At 44.0% G+C, this 23072-nt stretch overlaps 1 protein-coding gene across 6 annotated transcripts in view; it reads left to right on the top strand.

The window, feature by feature from the left end:
* The first annotated feature begins 326 nt into the window (after nt 1-326).
* The window catches only part of BAZ1B (bromodomain adjacent to zinc finger domain 1B), a 43488-nt gene continuing 20742 nt past the window's right edge, over nt 327-23072 (top strand). For 3 of the 6 annotated variants that reach the window (XM_021540375.2, XM_085557674.1, XM_085557678.1), the window contains exons 1-10: nt 327-545; nt 6743-6859; nt 8953-9097; nt 9919-10117; nt 13574-13695; nt 14489-14686; nt 15788-17483; nt 18855-18993; nt 19667-19797; nt 21067-21178. In XM_021540375.2, the coding sequence (XP_021396050.1) occupies nt 433-545; nt 6743-6859; nt 8953-9097; nt 9919-10117; nt 13574-13695; nt 14489-14686; nt 15788-17483; nt 18855-18993; nt 19667-19797; nt 21067-21178 (2972 nt within the window). In that variant the 5' untranslated portion in view covers nt 327-432. Of the gene's footprint in view, nt 546-579; nt 1406-3065; nt 3248-6742; nt 6860-8952; nt 9098-9918; nt 10118-13573; nt 13696-14488; nt 14687-15787; nt 17484-18854; nt 18994-19666; nt 19798-21066; nt 21179-23072 lie in introns of those variants that run through there. The other 3 variants (XM_085557677.1, XM_085557676.1, XM_085557675.1) reach the window with 3 other exon arrangements.

Raw genomic sequence — 23072 nt, 5'->3', positions numbered from 1 at the left:
GGGGGTACCCGGATGGGCGCGAGGCGGGGCGGTGGCCGGAACGCACTCTGATTGGTAGTCACGGGGTTGGAGGGGGCGGAGTGCGCTCTGATTGGTCGCTGCGCGACAGTGGGCGGGAGGGCGGATAACGGAGGCCTACAAAATGGAGCCGCGCGCTGCGCCGCCGCTTATATAACGCGACCTCTTACCCCGCCGCGCCAGCGGGGTGGGGCGGGGCGGTACGATCGACCGGCTGTGCGGCCAATCTGCAGCCGGCAGAGTGGGCGCCTAGCCAATAGGCTGCCGGCGCCGCGACGCAGGGGGCGGGTGCTGCGGGGCGGGGCGGCAGGGTCGGGGCGCGCGCGCGGGGCCGATCCCGCCGCCTGCTGTAAGGGGGAGCGGAATCTCCCGCCATTTTTCAACCGTCCCTCCCGGGCCCCACCGGGTACCACTATGGCGCCGCTACTCGGCCGCAAACCATTCCCGCTGGCCAAGCCATTGCCGCCGGGGGAGCCGGGCGAGCTGTTCGTCATTCCCCACACGCAGGAGGCCTTCCGCACCCGCGAGTATCCGCCACACCGGGGCGCGGGGTTCGGGGCGGGTCCTGGGGCGGTGGAGCCGAACAAAGCGGTGGTGGGATCGAGCGGGGAGCGGGACCGTGAGGAGAGCGCAGCGGGCGCTACCCTGGACTCGGCGGGGTCGTTGTTCCGTGAGGAGTTCTGAGCCTGTTACAAGCGGGCGGGGGATGTGGGACAGCAACTCCGCGGGGCTGGAGCGGGCGGGGAGCGGAGCTAACGGGGACGGTCAAAGCGGGCTATGAGAGCAATTCACGCACTCCTGGAGCGGGTGTGGATACTGGGGTCCCGCGGGCCAGGTGCACACTGGTGCCGGAGACTTCCGCAGTTCTTAATCTCTGGAAAATTAGACAGCGGCAGGAGCTCTCGCTGCGTACATCCCGGGCTTTCGTTCTGAGCGTATCTCTTCCTGGGCTGCTTTTGCCTAAAAACCAATTTTTAATTTTTTTTTTTTTTTTTCCCTGCGTGTGACAGCCCTTGGTCGCAGGAAATGGCCCTTGGCCAGGCTGGTGACTGACAGAGCTGCGCGGTGGCAGAGTTTCTGTCCGGGGCCGCAGTAGGGTTGAAGGGGCAGGACCTCGGCGCTGTAACGTGCAGACTTGCTGCTTCAGAAGGCCGGCTTGGTGTTTGTGCTCTAGAAATCAGGATCTGAGTTGAGAACTAAAGAAGGGCTCTAAGTGAGAGGTAATGCGTGAATATAGGAAGGAGGTGTTGGAAGACAAGGGGCTCCAGAACTTCCATAGCCCCTGTGTTGAAGAATGTCTTGTTTCTGCAGTGAACAGAACAGGCAGAGGAAGCCCCTAGGAAGGATTAGGTGGCTTTTGAAGAGGAAATGCATCTCTTGAGTGCAGGTAGGCATTGTTAATGCATTCACTCCAGTGAAACAAGATTAGGTGGAGTGTTGGAGACTTGCTTTTTAACTGTGTTTCAAATTAAAACATGCAGTGTGTGATACCAACCTGCTCTTCTGGTGTGTGCAAACTGAAAGTAGCTAAGTCATCCACCTGACCAGGCAGTTCTTTCTCTTTCCCTTAGAGGAGTGATCAGTGATCAAAAAGATAAGTTTAAGCCTAAATACTACTTTTATAAAAGAAGACTTGGCTTTAAGGGCCATCTGCCTTGTTGGAACAGCACAGGGGAGTTCTGAGGCTCCTGAGAGCACCATTTTTTTGGGGTGGCTCTTGTGGATATAGTGAGTAGGTGGAGGACATGTTTCTGCAAATGCTTGGGTCGTATTAAAATTAAGGGGAGAATAAAGTGTCTCCTCCTGAGAGGGGGAGGGTGTTAGCTGTAGGATTAGAAGGAAAGAAGAAACCAAGACGAGCTGTTGAGGTTCTGGAGAGATGCTCTTTTCTTGGAGGAAGTATTTAACGCGGTGCTGTGGGAGGCAGCCTTGCATGTTCCAGAAAGTTCATCTTGGCAGGCAGATGTCATGAGGCTAAAAAGAGAAACCAAGCAATGTTTGGTTTCTGCTTTGCCTTATGGTGTATAATATATGCTAGGCCAAAAGTGGAACAGAAAATTGCAAATGAGCCATTGAGCTGCAGGGAGATGTTGCTCAAGGAAGACTTGGAGGGTTTTTTTGGTCACTTCCATTTATCCTAGATAGTGCTGAGGAGTGGCTCTGGAAGATGGGAGGGGCCTACTGAGAGCATGCCCGGCGGTACCTGAGTTTTCACCCAGTGTTATTTATGCCAAGACCTGACAGAATATATTCTCCTGAATTGTTTTCTATCTTTAAAAATCATTCATCAGCTCTTCCCCTAGAGACTGTATATAAGTTCTTGTACTACACAGCTACAAGTGAGGCATTTGAAGGACACCAACGTTTCTTAAAGCTTTTTTTTTATTGTTAAGATTTGCAGCTGTTGCAGGTTGGGTCACACAAAAAATGGAGACTGTGCTGGTGTGCATGAGGAGAGACATCTTCCTCTTGGATATGTGTTGTGGAAGTGTTTGGCAGCAATGGGAATGGAATAAGCTGGTCAGCAGCGTTCAGGTGTTTGGTTGGCCTCTTTTTCCTTTGTAGCTTTATGCTGTTTCCTGTGACTGCCAAATCCTGCAAAAACCTTAAAAGAGAAGTCCTGCTGTGTAGAACCCTTTGCATTCTGGCAAAGCCTTGGGTCTTGCTAATCGTATGGGTGTGGGGATGACAGATCATAGCCAGGGATAGACTCATCCCTGCAGGAGCTCAGTGGGGTGTGCTCTGAGCTACCTGAAGTGTCGGGAAAATGTTTTGCACTTGTACAGTGCTGTCAGCATTGCAGTAGATGCTGAACATTTGCAGTCTCCCAAATACCCAGTGTGTACCCTGGAGAACAGTCAGCTCAGCTGTGGGCATGTAGGTCTGCTGCAGCATAGCTTGGAAAACTGCTGCCAGATCAGGAGGTATGCTGGGTTCAGAGAGCTCAGCTACCCTGGGCTCTTCCAGCCAAAGTTTTCCCTCAGCTTCCAGTTTTGGGAAGTTCTATTGTCTCTTGTCTGAATAAAAAGCCTGCTGTCTTTCTTTAGTTCATACTTTTGTATGGTATCAGTGCAGAGAAGAGGAGGAGTTAGGCAGGTTAAAGGCTGCTGCTCACATCCTCACATGTGGTACTGGCCAGACAAACTCTGCCTGGAAGATAGCAGCACCAAGACACTGTTGTGTCACACTCTCCAACTGCAGAAGAACTTTGCCACACATCCTTATAAATGTATCCACATTTCTGGGAAGTTTACCTCCTTGGCTAATGTAAGTGCAAACAATTCAGATAGAGTAAAACTTTCTTGGAGTTGATATTAGTGCTCTCCCAGAAATTACTAATTGAGGAAGAAGTAAATTTTTTATTTTGTCAACAGTTGTTTTGTGCAGTGGTTAGCTTGCTAACTTTTAAACATCTTTCTTTAAAAAGGTCCTTTTTTTCTTCTGTAATTTTGTTTGTATTTTAATTTTGCCATCTTTCAGCATTAGGTGATCTGCAGTGACATGGAAACAGATTTGATGTATTAATACCTACACAGTGGATAATCAGTTGCTTCATTTAATATACATGTTATTTGTAGCTTTGTGGGCAATGTTTGCAAGTAGCTTGTGTCTAGGATTTTTTATTTATTCCTGTGTGGGGAATTTTTGGTATTGGAGGCTCCCACTGTGTAAAGAGGTGGGTTGATTGTGGCATACCACAGGCATGATGACTTGCAGTTCTGGATCAGACCTGCTGAACGATCTGAAATTTCTTGGGTTTGTTTCCAGTCTGAATGGAGAAGACAAACAGCGTATATGTAGTGGAAAGTTTGAGCTATAGTAAACTTTGCAGAAATATCCTTCTGCATTTTGACTTTGTGCTGGCCCCAGGAATTCAAAGCAGGACCTGACCTGGACGTCTTGGCAGAGCGCAAAGGTGGGACAAATCTGGAGCCCTAGGTAAGGTGTGTGTCCAGAGTTAGTGTTAGATGAGCTGACCAGCTGGAGGTGGAATTAAATTGCATGGAAGAGGCAGATCTGAGCTGAACAGGGAATGACCCTGTCTGTCACTTCTAAATTCCAGGCTTTTCTGGGAAATGTGAGTCCTGATGTGGTAAAGTTAAGCCTGTTCTCATAGGTGTGTACAAGGAGTGGAACATTCATAGGGAGAAGTCTCCTGAATCTCCCTACTGATATCGGAAATAATGTTAGGGGAAAAAAGTGTCATTCAGTTATTCCACAGATACCCAGAGGGGAAACTAAGGGGAGAAAGCAGAGAGATTGCTGGATGAAGCTGGAGATGACTGCTGCTCCTGTATTTAAGCTCCTGTCTGCTGTGAAGATTTGATTTGGTTTTAATGCTGTTCTTTGTGGGAAAGGCACAGGAATAAATAGTATTATGGTTGCAACTTAGTCATTATTAAAGTGATTAATTGAATCATAGAATCTCAGAATGGTTTGTGTTGGAAGGGATCCTAAAGCTCATCTTGTTCCACTCCCTGCCATGGGCAGGGACACCTTTCACTAGACCAGGTTGCTCCAAGATCTGTCCAACCTGGCCTCGGGGATGGAGCAGTCACAGCTACTCTGGGCAACCTGTTCCAGTCCCAGGTTGCTGAAAATCCAAAGAAGATTCCTGGTTTCTTGTTTAATTTTTTATATTTTTTATTCTCTCCTACCTCATTATCACTACAACAGGTATCACAGTGGCACTCCTGGGCTGGTCAGTGGAGCTTTGCAAATGAGCTGTGATTTTTTTCCTTGCCTCTGCTCCACCAAAATGATCACACTTCCTGCTCCTGAACCACAGAACCTCTTGTTTCTGTGAAAAATTTAGCGTCTTTTAAAGCCCAAGGAGGAAAAGAATGGGCCAGATGGCTTGAATCATAGTGGGGTGATAACTTGTCAGATCTTCTGCTGAGGACCAGGAGGCTCCACAAGCAGGACAAGCTGGGAGACCATGGGATTTCTGCTGGATTTTGCAGTGTGCTTCAGGAAAAGGGAGTACTGTGGTAGACTTTTCTGGAGTTGACTCTGTTCCTGGTTAATATTCTTGCATAGTGCATGGTTAATATCCTTGCGTTGATCAGAGGGCAAGATTGCTGTGTCTGCAAGTTACCTGTACATCAACACCCATAATGCAGCTGCTGTACCTTGTTATGCTTTACCTTGGAGCTATGAGGAAACATTTAAGGAAATTTGCTTTGCTGGAGTTGTAATTCCTAATAGGAATCTTAAAAATATTCCTATTAGTATTTAAAAAACATAAAGATTAAAAAAGATTCGTTGGTCACACTACAATGTCCTTGAATGGCAAAAGGTGTGAGACACACAGAGTGCTTTTAGCTGGTGGCTCTGCCTGTGCAGGAGTGTAGAGTAATCTGCTGTTCCCACAAAGCTCTGAGAATCGGTGCTGTTGTGGCAGTGGGCTGAGCTGTGGCTGTACCTAGTGTGCCTTATACTGCATACTGGCTTTGCCACTGGAGGGCATATGCAGGAGAAGCTAAAGGTGCTTTTCTTGTTTCTGTTAGAATTTCTCCTCTTCCCATTAGAAGGCATGTGGCATTGATCACAGGGCAGTTGGTGTGGATTTACACCACAGTGATAATTGTGCCTGTGTCTTCTGTCCATAGTGAGTGTGAAGTAGCTGCTCTCTGTTTACCCTGAATATTAATTACCACTCAGGTGGAGCAGGGAGAGCAGCCAAAGATGCTCACAGCAGAGTAGCATTTGCTGTCTGCACCCTGTTGGCTTGCCCAGGCACCCTTGAATCATGTAATTCCACCTGGAATAACATAACCTTGAGGCAGGTTGTGACACAGGAGTGTCAGCACCTGAAGCAAGCCAACAAGAAAGACAGGGACTTTTTACAAGAGCTTAAAGTGACAGAATCAGAGGGAATGTTTTTAAATTAAAAGAGTAAGTTTGGATTAGATATTAGGAAGAAGTTCTTTGCTGTGTGGATGGTGAGTTCCTGGCGTAGGTTGTCTAGAGAAGCTGTGGAAGTGTTCAAGACCAGGTTGGACAGGGCTTGAAGTGACCTAGTATAGTCCCTGTGCATGACAGGGGGGTGGAACAAGATCAACTTTAATGCCCCTTCTGACCCAAACCATTCTGGGATTCTGTGATTCCATGAAGCAGGTGATGTAGTTGGCGAGTGAGCTCCTCTTGTTGGAAACCAGAGGAAAAAATGGCCTTTCTATGGGTTTCAGTTTCAAATGGTTTAGGTTGTTTTTTTCTTTTGTCAAAAGATTGGGGGTGATGGGCAGCTTGGTAATTTGCATCTGGATTTTGTAACGCCACCATGAGGCATTGGTAGTAGCAGTGCCACAACAGTTATTGCCAGGAATTTAGCAGCAATCCATGCTGTATTTCCTGCATGTGCCTGTGACATTGATTGTGCTGTTTTCCAGTGTATCAGACTGGAAAAGCTGAAAAGTAAGTTAGCAATGCTGTGAAACCTTCAGCCATCTGTGTTCCCCTTGTGCAGTGCAGCTGAGCTATTGGTGGTGTGGAATCTTCTGTGCCAGGATGAGCAGGGCAGGCATTTTGGCCTCAGAAAGCACCAGCACTTTAATTTAGCACAGCATCCTCATGGTAGTCACAGGGTCAGACTGTACTGAGGCTCTCCTTAGCCTTTGTACACTCCAGTCATAAGAGTTTAATTAAATTTTACTGGTTTGTGCTATGGTGATTGTGCTTTCCACTGCATAAATCCTGTTTTCCTGAGCTGCCACGCGTACAGAGAGTACGAAGCACGTTTAGAGCGATACAGCGAGCGGATCTGGACATGCAAGAGCACAGGAAGCAGCCAGCTGACACACAAAGAGGCTTGGGAGGAGGAGCAGGAGGTTGCTGAGCTGTAAGTACTGGTGGAAATGTGGGTTTGGGCTTATCTTTAGGTGTTGGGGTGTAAGAGTGGGCTTGGGAATGTGTGGCTAGTTTGTGAGGTGAAGTAAGGAGCTTTAAGGAGAGCTGGGAATTCTGGAGTTGAAAGCATATTAATTCCAAATTTTAAACCATCACTAATACAATTGGGTAATTTACTTATTTGGTGCTGTATCTTGGTATTACTTGAATGAAAAGTAGTTCAGCATATGGCACTTGATGTATTTTAAAGCCCCTGGCATGTTAGGAACATTTTAGAGGGAAAGAGAACAAATCTTGAATAGTACAGTCAAAATAGAATAAAAGGAGTCGGTTGAAGTGTTTGAGATCAGCCAGGTCTGCACCTGTCATTGTTTTCTCCAGATCTGCATTAAAGTCATTGCACTGATTAAAAAAAAAAAAAAAGTTGTATTGAGATTTTGGGGAATCTGCTCTTCTTGAAACAAAGAGTCCTTGTTCTGTGCAAATTGTGTTCCTGTGGTCTGCTGTGGCCCTGACCTCCTCCTCTAGCCCACAGGATTCCTTGGATGAGATCCAGCATGGCCCTTATCATAGAAGTGAGTTTTCTGTAAAGGTGCAAGTCCTTGTCTCAACCAACACATACAATTTACTGTGTGATTACCAAATTGTAGGAATAATGCCAAACAAGTGATGTATTTCTCCATTCTGTCAACTGATGGACTTGGACTTCTGTGACTGTTTTTCCCCTGGATATAAACTGTGGAGAATGTCAGTGGTACCACCTAAGAGATGGAATTTTCTGCTGCCTCTCTCCATGTTTCTGATCCACTGGCAGAGTTCACAGCCTTCTCCTAAGGAGAAATTCCACATCATTTGTGCTTGATCACAACCTTAAAGACAACAAATAAGAAGCCCATTTGCTAATAGTCCTAATTTCTTTGAGGGGTGATGCACTACTGTCTTCAGGCTTTGTTCCCTGGTCTACTTTTTTGAGAGTGCAGGGGAAGTGCAGAGGCAGCTCCATAAACTTAAAATCCCGAGTCAAAACTCAGTGGTCTGCTGCTACTTTGTTTTGGTTGTCTGTGTTGGATTGATTGACCACTTCTGGAAAGTTAAGAAATGTCAATGAAATAGAAATGGGAAATTTCTCCATAACAAATTTAGCTATAGTCTCTCTAATATGGAGGGGGAGCGGGGGGGAGGTCTGGGAAGATTCTGTGAAATGCAGTTTTGGTCGTCTCTTTGAAACAGGATGAAAAGCTTCCCAGGTAGTTTGTCTGCTTTAACACCTGACACTAAGCTGGATAAAAAAGTTCATTTAGACAGGCTGCTAAAGGGATAAATTTGCTTATGGCAGTTATAACACAGCACATATAGCTGAGGGCTCTCAGCCACGGATACTGGAGTCTGGGAAGATGAAAGTGCTTTGGAAAAATTGAGTATTTTTTTCCTCCTTATGGTAACTTGAAACGGACTTTATTTTTTAGCCAGAAGGCTTTATGCAACATATGCCTTACTGTCCCTGCCAGCTTCCTGAGGTCAGCTTTCAGAAGGGAAAGAAGTGAAGTTTAATATCACAGTTCTTTCGTTTCTTTGAATGGAAAAGTTTGGAGCTCCTGACGTGTGAAACACACAAGATGTTTTTCTCTGGCAAGATAATATGGTTGTGTAAACCTGCCCCTGTCTTTACTGCACTGGCAGCCTGTTGGGGGAGAAGGCAATACTAAATCTTTATCAGACTTGTGGTGTTACTGGAAACAAGCATTTTAAAGTAACAAGCCCCAGGATAATTGTGTCATCTTGATCTATATTTAATATCTAATAGAGAAACAGCAATAGCCATCGTGAAAGAGTTCACACTGAGTGCTGCTCTTCCCGAGTGTTTACAGTATTCCTTCTGGGAAGGACCAGGCCAATTGGGATTTTCGTGCCAGTTAACACCTGGGGAAGGGAGGAGAGCAAAAAGCCCTTGCATGTTTGCATGCTAATAGTACATCTGCCTTGAAGGTCCTTGTGACTGTTAACACAAGGAATTGGGAAATGGGAGGGTACTTTGCATTTGGGCTTTTATTCCCTTGAATAACAAAAACTTCTATGGTTGCTCAGCTTAAAGGAGGAGTTTCCTATCTGGTATGAGAAACTGGTCCTGGAAATAGTCCACCACAACACTGTGTCATTGGAAAAGTTGGTGGATGCGGCTTGGTTGGAGATCATGACCAAATTTGCAGTGGGTGAAGAGTGTGACTTTGAGGTAAGGATATGTTTTCCATTTTGTCCTGTGCTTCTGCATAGGCCTAATTCCAGATAAGCTAAAGGTAAGAGATAGGAATAATATGTTAGCCACTCAAGTTATTAGAAAAATGTGAAAATTTATTCTCTGTAGAATCCCAGTGACAGCATCTGCTTTTGGATGGAAAATGGTTCTGTAGGCCATACTTCTAGTGGAAGGTGTCCCTGTCCATGGCAGGAATTTGGAACTTTTAAGCTTTTAGGGGCCCTCCAAGTCAAACCATTCAGGATCCTGGAAGGAATAATATCAAGCAAAAAATGACTGATATGCGTGTGCATGGGAAACAGATAAAATTATTATACTGCTTAAATATGTGATGATCTGTTTATATATGAATACATTATTTAATTAGAAGAAATTAAAAATTATCGTCTGTCATAATCTTTTCACTTGACACATTGCAGGAAGGAGCAGTAGTCTGAAACAAATGGAGCCTGAAGCCAAAGCTTAAAAATCTCTAAAAAGGCCATAAAGATCTGAAAATTCCCACTAAAACTGGGAATATTGATGAAAACTCCAACTTTTTGAAAATGGGGAGGAGTTAATGTTGTGTGTGAGCAATGTTTAAGAAATAGTCTCTAGACTGAGGTTGCTGAGAACACACTTGCACTTTCTGCACATGCTGTGTCCTTAGGCTGAGGAAGCAGCATTGGAAAAGACTGTGGGTTGGGAGTTTTGCTTTTAGGTCGTCTTAGCTGGTATTTTTCTCTTCCTCATAGTGTCAAAGCCTGTTAGCTCACCTGTTGTGGTCAAGTTCAATCTTCACCAATATTTCCATGCAGGTTGGTAAGGAGAAAATGTTGCCAGTAAAAGTTGTGAAAATGCATCCCCTGGAGAAAGTTGATGAAGAAGCCTCGGAAAAAAAATCTGACGGAGCTTGTGATTCTCCGTCGAGTGACAAGGAGAACTCCAGCCAGGCAGCCCAGGACAACCAGAAGGAAGCTATGCTGAAGGAGGATGACAGCAGGAGGGATAGTATGAGTAAGTAGAGAGACAGCATGGCAGTAGGTAGCACCTGGCAGTGAGTGTTGGAGTTGCTCAATAATCAAATTTACATCTCGGTGCTGGGCTGTTAATGTCTAAACAGTGTTACATGGTGAAAATCCAGAAGTTATCCTTAGTGGTGAATTTTTGGGGCATCAGTGCTGTTGGCTTTTAGCTGTTCTTGCCTGATTAAAAGCAGAAAATGTGCTGTCATTCTAAGGTGTAATACCAAAAGCAATGTGTGAAATATATAAACATCTAAAGTGTATCAAGGGTATTTTAAAAAAAAATTAGGGGAACAGTGAAGATTTGTTCAGAATTATAAAATTCTGCTGCAGTGTTCATCCTCAGTGGAAACTTCCCTGGTTCTAAAGTGTGTTATTTTGGAGTCAGAGACAAGCTCTAATTCTTTGTCCCCAGTCATAAAAAATATGTGAGGTTTTTCATTTTTAGTTTCCAATTTTCATATGTTGAGATAATTTTTTTTTCCTCTAACAGTTTGAAATAAAGCTTCCTTTAAAAGCTTGTTCCTCTTTCATATGCTCTTCTTGGTGCAGAGATAGGTAGTGCTGTCCAAGGCTTTTCTTGACTCTGAGGAAGTATTGAAAAAACCAAACAAACAAACAAAACCCCACAAAAACAAACCAAAAACCCAAACAAACACATTAAGTTTGTCCTGTGCAACTTCTTAAAATGGAATTATAAGATTCTTTAAAACAGATTATAAAACAAACCTATCCCGACCCCACAACATAGTTCTAACCTGGAGAGCTTTATTTTCAAGTCTCATAAATGAATAAACTGTTGACATTTGTAAATAGTGACTCCAGCATTCAGGAAAGTTGTGTAATCCCCTCTAATGTAGGGAAGGGGAAACTTTGAAAATAGCCCAGCAAGAAAATAGTGAAGTCAAGAGTGGAAAAGAAGTCATACCAAGGTCTAGTCCTGAGCTTAAAAATTCAGCTGTTTTTGATGGGTACTGTGATGAGCTGTTCTGATTTCATAGTAGTGTTCTGTATAATCAGGAAACAGAAAAAGGTTTCAGAAACAATCTGGTCTTATACACATCATTGGAAAAAGGGGTTGTGCTTGGAGAGGGGCTAATGATGCTTTAACATTTATTTTTTATTGAGTGATGATTCTCTTGAGATGCCACATAAGAGGCATGGGAAATACCTTTTACTTCAAAAATGCTCAGTGATCAAATTTAAAGCAGCAATTTTGGATCTGGATGTTTAAAAAAGATTTATTGTGATCCTTTGGGCATTGGTGTGTGGTATTCCAGCAGCTGTGGGCATTGCCAGTGCACCACTCCAAGATCGGATACTACAAGGAACGAGGGTTCCTGCTGTTGTTTCAGTCCCTGACTCAGTTGGTTCTGGCCTATATGTAGTCACCTCTGGAAGCTGGGACTGTCGTCCCCTTCCTGGGAAGGATGAATCTCAACATCTTCCACCTCAAGATGCTGGCAGAGTCTTAACCTAAGCAGTAAACATGCATTGTTTTATTTCTTTTCCTTGTACATATGCTGCTACTAAAAGGCTATTTTATTGCTAATGCTTTTATATTCTGGGTTATGACAGAACATAGGCTTATAGTAACATCATTGACACAAATTCATCCAGAATGTGTTAATATAATTATGCAGCATTTCTTACACAGCAGACTACAGAAGTAGGAAATGTTGAGTTGCATCCACAGAGGCTGGGGGTTTGCAATGACACTGACCTGGACTTTTTCTCTCTAATAATGGCCACATGTGGCCACATGATGTGGGTTGAAGTGACTACACTACTGGAAGCAGTATCAAGCTCTGTATAATTGTGATGTAAGGGGTGTGTGTGCCTGTGCACGCAAGAGGGGACAGAGCAAACCTTGGCAATTCTATTAATACTTCTGTCAAACTTGCTGGTTTTGTTGGAGGAGAAATGGAGCAGAGAAAGATAGTTTCAGTCTCTCTGCTTAGGAGTCTACTCTCCTTCAGAAACTAAAAATACGGCATTATACCAGCTTTGTTGCATCATTTGTGTTTGAAGTGACTTTATATTTTTAGTTGCTTAGGGAATGAACTCGGGAAAATCTGCAGGAGCAAGGAATGGCTAGATTGTCCTGAAAATTGATGGTGAACTGCTAAAGGGTGGTTCTGTAGCTTGGGCTGAACTTGGAACCTGTACTGCTCTGGACAATCTGAAATAAAGTGAATACAGGAGACAATGCAATATAGATGCTTTAGAAATACAGAACTGGCTGTGTTGAAAGGGACCTTAAAGATGCTCTCATTCCAGCCCTCCTGCTATGGACAGGGACACCTTCCAGTAGACCATTTTCCTAAGAGCTTCATTCATATGGCTTTGAACTCTTCCAGGAATAAATGTATGTTTTATTACAATAGAATGCAACAACAAATGAAGTTGGCTTTTTAAAATTAACTACAGGATGGAATGGGTAGTAATTTCTTCCTCACCCAAATACCCAGGTGCTGTTTGATGGAATTCCATATAGCCATCCCTGTTTGTGGAATCATAAAACAGATTTGTAAATCATTTGTAAATCATAAAAGAAGAGGTCACTTGGGTTTATACCCATGTTAGGTATAATGATGCTGGAGCTTCAGTGCTCTATTATATGATTCTGAGATGTATATTCTTAAGTTTTATTTAGGTTTAACATCTGCTTTGATTCTCTATATATTTAGCAGATTATTACTCTCATCCCTCATGCTTGCTGTATTGTTTTCTTTGAATCCTAGGAAGAAGTTCTTCCCTGTGAGAGTGGTGAGCCCCTGGCACAGGTTGCCTAGAGTAGCTGTAGCCCAATGCCTGGAAGTTTCCAAGACCAGCTTGGGCAGAGCTTGGAGCATGCTGATCTAGTGGAAGGTGTCTCTGGTCTAATGAAGGGGGGAGTGGAATGAGATGAGTTTAAAGTCTCTTCCAACTCACACTATTCCATGATTCTACAGTAACCACAATCATAAGAACATTTGGAGATTGCTTTCTTCTTAAGACAAAACCAAGTCAGTGATTCTTGCCATGAAGTTATTTCAAAGAAGGCATGGCAGAGGCAGCCAGGACAGTTGGAGGCATTCCCTTAGCAGGTTTAGTGGTCGGGTTATATCTCCCATTCATAAATCTTATAGACATTTTCTACCTTTGTGTAGGTGGTTGCAGCTTACTATCTGCAGAGAGATGGGTTTAAATGAAGATGGTCCTTTGTACTCTTTGAAGATAGGTGTTACCTCCTTACTTCAGAGCTGATCCGGGCCTCCATTCCCAGCCTGTATCTTCCAGCTATTTCTAAATCCCATTTGGGTTATATTCCTAATGTTCTAGTTTAACCAAACACTGTACAGATAGCAAGAAGTAGGATGCCTGTCCAGAGGTGGTCTGGATTTTTTAACCTTTTTTTTTTTTTTTTACTGTAATAATAAGACCATGTCTCACCTTCTTTTATCAGATGATCGAGCACGTAGGTCTCCTCGAAAGCTTCCCACTTCGTTGAAGAAGGAAGAAAGGAAGTGGGTCCCACCTAAATTCCTGCCACACAAATATGATGTCAAACTGAAAAATGAAGATAAGGTGAGTTGTCTGCTTGAGTCCTTTCTATTATAACATGAATATGCAAGCTTAATTAATCACTGCTAGTGATTATACAGCCCAATGTAGTACTTTCTGCTAGAGTCATGGCACTGGAAGTAGGATAGTTGTCTGAGGCTGACCAGTCTGTTTCTATCTGTAATTAGGTTTTGTGCATGGAAACAGTTGGTACCACACACACTGAGTCACAGAGCTTTATTGTAGTTGCTTTTAAGTGCCTCATCTCTGGTCTTGCAGTTCATGAAACTAGTGAAATCATGAGTGGCAGTTGTTGCTGTTGTCCTGACCAAGCTGCTCTGAGTTGGAGGTAGCAGTGCTTTGGGAAGCTCTGGGTAGCTGCAGCACTGCTCTGCTTTTTGTCTACTCTTTGGTAATTTGACAAGTGAAGCAGTGCTGACCTCAAAGAATACTATGTGCAGAGATGCTCCTTTGATCTCAGGAAAAAAAATCAAACATGAATATGTAAAAGCTTTAAAGTCAGTAGCAAGCACAAGCTGGAGGAAGGTCAGAGATAAAACAGTGGGCTTTGGTAAAAAATCTGCATCATAAACTCATGGTTTTTAACTGTTTTAGCTATCTGATCCTCCTACCAATCTCTGTGTCTCAGTTCTGCAAATAGTTTGGTTTGAGTCTTTCCAAATGAGCTTTGAATGAGCGAAGAGTTTTTGGACATGAAGCAGTACAATGATCCCTGGTTCCTTATAGGCATATGATCTGTATTTATAATGTGGTTAGAAGTTAGTCATTAATAGTGTGTCTGTTTGTTATCTCCAAGATCATCAGCAATGTTCCAGCAGATAGCTTAGTCCGTACAGAGCGTCCTCCCAACAAGGAGATCCTGAGGTACTTTATCCGTCACAACGCACTACGTGCTGGCACCTGTGAGAATGCCCCGTGGGTTGTGGAGGATGAGTTAGTGAAGAAGTATTCTCTCCCCAGTAAATTCAGTGACTTCTTGCTTGACCCACATAAGGTAAGAATTCCTAGAAGTACCTGCTCTGCTTTGCATGCATTCCTTAGGTCTTGGCAGAGACCTCAGTGTGCTGGTTTTAGAATCACAAAATTATTAGGGTTGGAAAAGCCCCCTAAGATCATCAAGCCTAACTGTTACCCAGCACCAAGGCGACTACTAAACCATGTCCCAAAGTGCCAATTCCACATATCTGTTAAATCCAGAGAGAAGCAAAGCAGGAAAACCTACTCTTTTGAAGGCTGACATTTTGAGAGGTGACATGGCATGCACAGTGATCTGCTTAGAAAATTTGAGATGCAATTGCCTTTTAATTTTTCCAGTGGTTTGCATTACTTGTCTATGAGTAGAGACATGATTTCCTGGTGCAGGAGAAATGGGAGAGCTACAGTCTTTGTGTGGTAGTGTCAGGTATTGGACCCAAGACCTGGATGCATGTGACTTCATGAGGCCTGGTTCATGTACAGGGTTGCATTGAGTGATGGCAGATAATACAAATTTAGTACTGAATACATGCATAGCGTGAATGGGTTCTTCCAGCCCTTAGTGCTAACCAGCCAAATATAATATTAACCAACTAAATGCCATACCATGAAATCTGCTGTTTTAAAATTATCTTCTGGTGTAGAAAGGACTATTTTGTTTATTCAGTAAACTCACTTTTTCATGGACTGTCAAGTGTTGTTCTAAAACTAGAAGATAAATATTTGTTCAGGACAAGGGGGAATGACTTCAAACTCACACACAGTAGGTTTAAATTGAATATTGGGAAAAAATTCTTCCCTGTGGGGGTGGTGAGGCTCTGGCACAAGTTGCCTAGAGAAGCTGTGGCTGCCTCATCCCTGGAAGTGTCCCAAGTTCAGGTTGAACAGGGCTTGGAGCAACCTGGTCTGGTGATCAGTGTCTGTGCCTATGGCAGGGTTGGAACAAGATGATCTTTATGGTCCCACAGAACCCAGGCTATTCTCTGAATCTGATTATGATTGTAGAAGCCTGTTACCCTTAATGCAATGAGCAATTTCATTAGAAACAAACATTAAAACATGGGCAAAAATAATTGACAGAGATCTAAGTGACTTATTTACCTTTCAATATTAATTTTAGTATATGGCTCTCAATCCCTCAACCAAGAGGAAGAGCTCTCGGTCACCTGACAGAAAGCATCCTAAGAAATCCAAAGCAGATGGATCTTCACTGGGACAGCCACTGAGTCCAACCCTATGGTGTCATGTGCATTTGGAAAAATCTATAATTGGCTCTCCACTGAAGGTGAAAAACTCTAAGAACTCAAATTGTCCTAAAGAGGAGCTGGAAGAGGTGATGAAAATTGTGTCACCTGCTAAACTTGCTTCTAACTTTCACATTCCAAAGAGGAGCCAACTAGGAAAAGGCAACAACAAATCCTTGGACAAAAAGCAAAGAGGCAAAAGGGTTCTGAATGGGCAGAAATCATCAGGGAAGGCAAAGTCTCCCAGGAAAGGTTTGAAGACCCCCAAAATGAAAATGAAACAAATGACACTGCTGGACATGGCTAAAGGTACCACTAAGGTGTCCAGGGCTCCCAGGAATTCTGGAGGCACCCCTGGATCTTCCAGGAAACCCCAGAAACATCTGCCTCCTGCAGCACTCCATCTCATTGCCTATTATAAAGAAAACAAAGACCGGGAAGACAAAAAAAGCGCTCTTTCCTGCATCATTTCCAAAACCGCTCGGCTGCTTTCCAATGAGGACCGTGCCCGTCTCCCCGAGGATTTACGAGGGTTGGTACAGAAACGCTATGAACTCCTGGAACACAGGAAGAGATGGGCCACCATGACTGAGGAACAGCGGAAGGAGTACATGAAGAAGAAAAGGGAAAAGCTGAAAGAGAAACTGAAGGAAAGAGCAAAGGAGCGGAAGGAGAAAGAGATGAAGGAAAAACTGGAAAAACAGAGGAGATTTGAGGACCAAGATCTGAAAGGGAAGACATTGCCTACTTTTAAACTGGTTGATACTCCAGAGGGGCTTCCTAACACACTTTTTGGGGATGTGGCCATGGTGGTGGAGTTCCTGAGCTGTTACTCAGGGTTATTGATGCCCGATGCTCAGTATCCCATCACAGCAGTGTCCCTGATGGAAGCCCTTTGTGCGGAAAAGGGAGGCTTCCTGTACTTGAACAGAGTACTGGTCATCCTCTTGCAGACCCTGCTGCAGGATGAAATTGCTGAGGATTATGCTGAGCTGGGAATGAAACTTTCTGAAATCCCACTTACTCTGCATTCTGCTTCTGAGTTGGTTCGCCTGTGCCTGCGCAAGTCAGATGTGCAAGAGGAAAGCGAGGTCTCAGATAATGTAGATGAAAGTAAGGATTCAGCAGCTTTCGAGGATAATGAGGTACAGGATGAGTTTTTGGAGAAACTGGAGACATCAGAGTTCTTTGAGCTGACTCCTGAAGAGAAATTGCAGATCCTTGGAGCGCTGTGTCACCGGATCCTAATGACGTACTCGGTGCAGGACCATGTGGAGGCCAAGCAGCAGGCCTCAGCTGAGCTGTGGAAAGAGCGCCTGGCTGTCCTGAAGGAGGAGAATGACAAAAAGAGGGCAGAGAAACAGAAGCGAAAAGAAATGGTGGCTAGAACTAAGGAGAATGGGAAAGAAGAGCATATGATGGGAAGAAATGAAAAGAAAAAACATGAAATCATGAAAATAGAGCACCAGGTGGAAATCGAAGCTGATGATATGATCAGTGCTGTGAAGAGCAGGCGCCTTCTTGCCATCCAAGCCAAGAAAGAGAGGGAGCAACAAGAAATACAAATGAGAGGTAAGAAAAATTACCTAGTGAGTAGAGTGTTTGTGTGTTGTGAGATAACTTCATGGCAAAAGCAACAGCCTGTTTTCAGAAGCATTGTCTGGTTTTAAAGAATTTGCTCACTGGAGTTTTATAGTTCGTCTCCTGTGGTTCCTGTGGCAGCTAAAACTTTGTAAATTTAAGAAAAACCAATACCTGCTTCTAGTTTTTTTTTATCTGTGGGTGGTTTTTTTTCAATACCTTTCTAATTTTGGCAGGCCCAGAGAGGTTGGACAACGCAATATCTGTTTTGGGAACAGAAGATAACCAAAAATTTGTCTTATGTTCAAACATCATCTGGTTCTTGGGTATAGACGAGATATTTCCTGCCTAAAATCAGTTTCTACTGCTGGGAACAGCTGACCCTGCTGCTGTTCCCATGGTCAGGTTGCCAGCAGCCCTTCTCTCGATCAGGATTTGGGCAATAAATCTGAGTTTAGTGTTTCTCACTTTAAAGAATTAGTTATGGAGCTGTATAAATATAAACGGTCCACTCAAACCTCTCTAAATCACAAGTTGTGACACCAGACCTTGTCTCTGTGTCTTGAGGAGCATAGATGTTGAGAGAACACTTCAGAATTAGTTTAGGGGGGGTTTTATTGGTTGTAAATGTGGATTCTGGGCACATGGAAGTGGACAATGTAGTTCATCTAGGTTGTTACTTTCCTTCTGAAACAAGTGAGAGATAAGCATCCCTTGTGGAGCATGGCTTTTGCACCTTAGCTGGAATGTGGGGATATCTGTTCTTGAAGACCAAAAATCACAGAATGGTTTGGATTGGAAAGGACCTTAAAGTTGATCATGGTCCACTCCCGCTTCATGGGCAAGGACACTTTCCACTAGACCAGATTGCCCCAAGTCCCAGCCAGCCTTGCCTGGCACAGGTTGGCCAGAGAAGCTGTGGCTGCCCTATCCATGGAAGTGTCCAAGGCTAGGCTGAGCAGGGCTTGGAACAACCTGGTTTAGTGGAAGGTGTACCCTGACCATGGCAGGGTTGGAACAAGATGATCTTTAAGGTGTCTTCCAATCCAAACCATTCCACGCTTCTGTGATATGAGGGTTTTTATCCAGGGCTTCTTCAACCCGATCCATCCTTACAACTTAACTACTTCTTCTATATATATGTCCATATGGGTGGGGTTTTTTGGGTGTTTTTTGGGTTTTTCCTTGTTTTTTTTTTTTTTTTCTTAGAATGATGGGCAGAAAGTATATGGTTGTAAAGAATGTTTATTAAAATCCCCAATAAAATGTTTTTTTACTCCCATGGTACAGTAAAATAAAAGACAATATTGATGTCTGGATACAATAGAGGAAAGCTAATGCTGCTCTTTGCTGATTTAACAGTGAGGATGGAGAAAGAAGCAGAGGAAGAAAGAATCCGGAGGCATAAAGCTGCTGCTGAGAAAACTTTCCAGGATGGAATTGCCAAAGCCAAATTGGTGATACGCCGGACCCCAATTGGCACTGACAGGAATCACAACAGGTGGGAAAGGAAATGACCATGAACTTCCATCTCTGCCCTGAGAGAGGGACTGTGTCAGATGCCATCCTCCAAAAAAGGGATTGATAGGAAGGGTGTATGGAATTGCAGAGGAGATAGAAGTGGAAAGTATTTGTGTATAGGGAGTGTAGTGGCTGGTTACATGCCCAGCTTTCTGAAGCCTTCCCATGGAGGTCAGGACCAGTGAAGGTTCAAGTGCTGGGAACTTCGTTATCATCTTTTTTTTTCCATGGTTGTTGGACAGGAATGCTCTTGGAATGGATTCTAAGCAAAGATTTCCCTGTTTCTCAGCTGGGTTAACATAAAGATATGCATGCATTCAGGTTTTAGTGAGCTGAACACACAGATGCTTCTCCACTCAATGCAAATAAAAGTGTATGTGTATTTAACTAGCCAAAAGGGGACAGGTACCTGTAGGGAGCGCTGGTGTCCTGGACAGATCTCTGAAGTCAGATCTTAGAATATACAGTTTATTGCAAAGGGCATGGATTTGAGGGCCCTGCTTGGAGCTGCCAGCTGCAGCTCAGAGCAGGCCCCAAGGAGTGAGGACAGTTTATAGTTTCTGTATTTTCCAAATCTTTGCCAGGCAATCATATTTATAAGGCTTTCCTATTTCATCTTCACCAACAGGTACCTAATAACATATTTCTTACAGGTACTGGCTGTTTTCAGATGAGGTTCCTGGCCTGTTTATTGAGAAAGGCTGGGTACATGACAGTATAGACTACAGATTTACCCTTCCCCACCAGAAAAAGGAAGATTTGAAGAAGGACTACAACCCTGGAGGTACAGTCTCTTGAGGGTATTTCCTCTGCTCTGACTATTCAAATGGAGTCATGAATGTGAAAGTGTCAGAGTGTTTTCATTGGGATACTCTGATTTAAGCCTCCTTTTAACTCTAGGAGCCTGCGCAAAGGAGGTGCTGGTGATATTTACATTCTACTGCTGCAGGTCTGGAGACTTGCCTACAGTGTTCCACCTAAGGACCATGGCATACAGTTTCCTCTTCTTCAAGTAGCATGGTTGATGTCAGTTGGTATTATCCCTCTGATTCACCCTGACCCTGCTGAGTTACAGTGTGCCAGACCCTTGCACAATTAGTTGTGCTGCAGAATGAAGATGTCTTTCACAATGCTGATATTCTGCTGGTGCCAAAAGTCCCAGATCAGCCTGTGGAATTGTTAGATATGCACAGCTTTGCTGATTGAAGTTGTTTTGGCAAACATCCCTCATGCACTTACTCTCAGGTGAGGTGCAAGGGAATTGCTGAACTTCTAGTGCTTATTCTGTGATTTTGCCTGGCTGACTTGGAGCCCAAGTCTGGGAGCCTTGCAAGCTTGAACAGGCACAAAAACCTATCTGTACAGAAGGAAACTCAACAGTTCTGTGTGGAAGTAGTTCTTGGGACAGAAGATCCTGCAATAATCGGACTCAACTGAGTTTCAGTTGTGATCATTTCTTGCTTTTGGAACATCACATTCTGGCACCGAGTCCACCTACAGCAGTCCTGCATGGGAGAGCTTGTGGAGTTAGATCCAAGTCCACACCTGGTAGGGTTGTCTTAGACAAGGGGCAAACTAGACACCTGTAGAAGAATAGAACAGAGCAACCCTACAGTGAGATCTTTCTTCCAGGTGCAGCTTAATCACCACCTGTGTCTTTGAGACTGACTGAGCTGAAGATGTATCATTCCATGTTCCTCTGTGGGTATATTTTCTTGCTAGAGCCATTTCAAATACTGACCAGCTGTGTTCCTTTTCAGCTCCTTGCTTCCAGCTGTTTTCATCTCTCAGCTGCTGCTGCTGCTGCAGCCAATGGGCAGGATTTCAGCACATTCCTTTGGAAACTTAACAATCAAAGGCCTGAATGAGCAAAAATTTAAATTCATGTCAGAGTGTTATCTGAGATGTCAGAAATAAAAATGCTGCTTTTACCTCCTTTGGTTTTCAAAGTGCTTTGTCAGTATACACCTAAAAAGTTAAACTAGCTTTACATATTTGGAATAGTAGAAATGCTGTTCAAGAATCTTCCTGAGCCTGTGCTTTTGTTTTGCAGAGAAGCGGAAGAGCACAGGCAGTGATGGCCAAGGGAGCAAGGTGCACCACTCCATGCTCACCACAGACCTGCCTGCTGAGACTACCACTCCCAAGCAGGGCCAAAACTTATGGTAACATACACTTTCATGGCTGTAAAGTACTCAAAGTGTAAAGGTCAAGGAGTCTAGACAGATTTCTTTTACCAAACCCTGCTACAAACCTGTTCCTCTTTCAGTGCTGAGCAGTTGGGTTGGTTCAGCAGCTCTGCAGGCTCCTTTTACTGATATTATTCCTGCTGATATTACTACAGCCAGTCCAAGAGCCAGTGGAACCATCATTCACCCTAATCAATCATACAAAGCCAGTATAAATCAAGCTATTAAAATGCTTCTTTGATGTATTGACTTTAAAATATTTTGTTCTTCCATGTTGACAGCCTCTTATCCCTTTAATACTTCTCAATGCCAAGCAGTGTCTTCTAAGTGAATCAAATCTACCTTTGAGCATGCTTGATTGTAACCTGCTCCAGTAATTGGCCCTATCAGTGTCCTTAAAGAAATTCTCCTGTGTTGGATGTTGCTCTGTGTGGTAAGGAGTGCTCTTCAGTTGTCCCCATGCCAGAAAACCCTGGCTAAGCTTCACCTGTTAACTGTTGTGGAGCATTTTGTATTTCTTAGATAACCCTGAGGATAACTGTCAACTCCTGCAGCTCCCCTCTTTAAAAGTGTATGTCCCACAAGAGTTCCACTGCTGACACACAGAGTGAGGTTCCTTGGTTTTTGATAGAGTTGAACTCATCTCCAGAGAATAGTTGCCAGTCAGAACTACTTTACTAAACGTGTACCTGCTCACCCACCAGGAACTGTAAAAGAGACTGAAATTGTGGGTGTCTCGATTTGTCTGAGCTATCAGCATTGAGTGCTGACTTGGTATTGCCTGGCTGCTTCTCTGTCATGGCAGCAGGTCACAGGATATCACAGAGTTCCTGTTTTTCCTTCACTGCCCCATCCTCCCATGAGAAATCCCAACCCTGTTACCAGTCTGGGCCTTTGCACATCTTGCCAAAATTCAGGCAGTTGGTCTTTCCTGGGGAATGGGTCCTCACAGGCTATGTGATCCACAGGGAAGTCCTCTGCTCTTCCTAACTGCCTCATCTAACACCTGATCTTTATTGAGCAGAGATGGCAAGGTGTTTTCTACGAAAAGGACCAATTCCATAAGGAAAACAGCAGCTTAAATTTACAGAGCGTATTGCTAACACTGAGGGCAACATAGAGCCAAATGGGATGAGTTAACTAACACAGGATTCCTTCAACTTCTGTGACTCCAGGCTGAACTTGAAAAAGCACAGTATTTGATCTGCTCATTCAGGTTGGCAGCTCCCAACAACATTCTGAGGGAGATCAGTGTGGTGACAGAAGCAGGAGTGCTGTGGAGTAACCAGTCACAGCCTGGGAGGAGCAGCTCTTGGAACCAGATCCTGGACACACTCAGTACTGAATTATATTCTGTCACTAAGAGGTGCTTTGTATGGAGTGACCATAATGGATGGTATTCTCCTTTTAGAAAAGAAAGCAACAAAAATAATTAAGAAGCTTCTTTTAAAAAAGCTTAAAGTGGCAGCCAGAAGCCCAAAACACTTTCAAAAAGATTTGCCTTAGAGTTTCCTACTAAATGGTCAGAGCAAGTGCTGTCTCTTACCTTTGGGGTTGAGGAAGCTGGAAACAAATAGAGAGGAAAGTGCTGCAGCTGAGGCACACAACTGACTGCTACCAGCTGCTCTTGATCTGTGAATTGCACCTGTTCAAAGCACCAGTGGACAAATTACTGAGAGAGGAGTTCATTGAGGAGTAGGAATTGTCCTGGCACACAGAGGAGTCCTCAAACCAGCAGTTGCTGCAGTATGGAGAGGTAGGTAGAAGAACTGTCACTGCATACCTGCTCTGCCTTTTGGCCACCCAGACATCAGACACTGGGCTTTGTGTGGTGTTTTTTTGGCCCGGCTATTATGCCACGGTGTCCTTA

This window comes from Lonchura striata, chromosome 19, assembly GCF_050655825.1.
Source record: "Lonchura striata isolate lonStrDom1 chromosome 19, ASM5065582v1, whole genome shotgun sequence".
NCBI lineage: Eukaryota > Metazoa > Chordata > Aves > Passeriformes > Estrildidae > Lonchura > Lonchura striata.
This window is presented reverse-complemented; position numbering and strand designations above follow the sequence as displayed.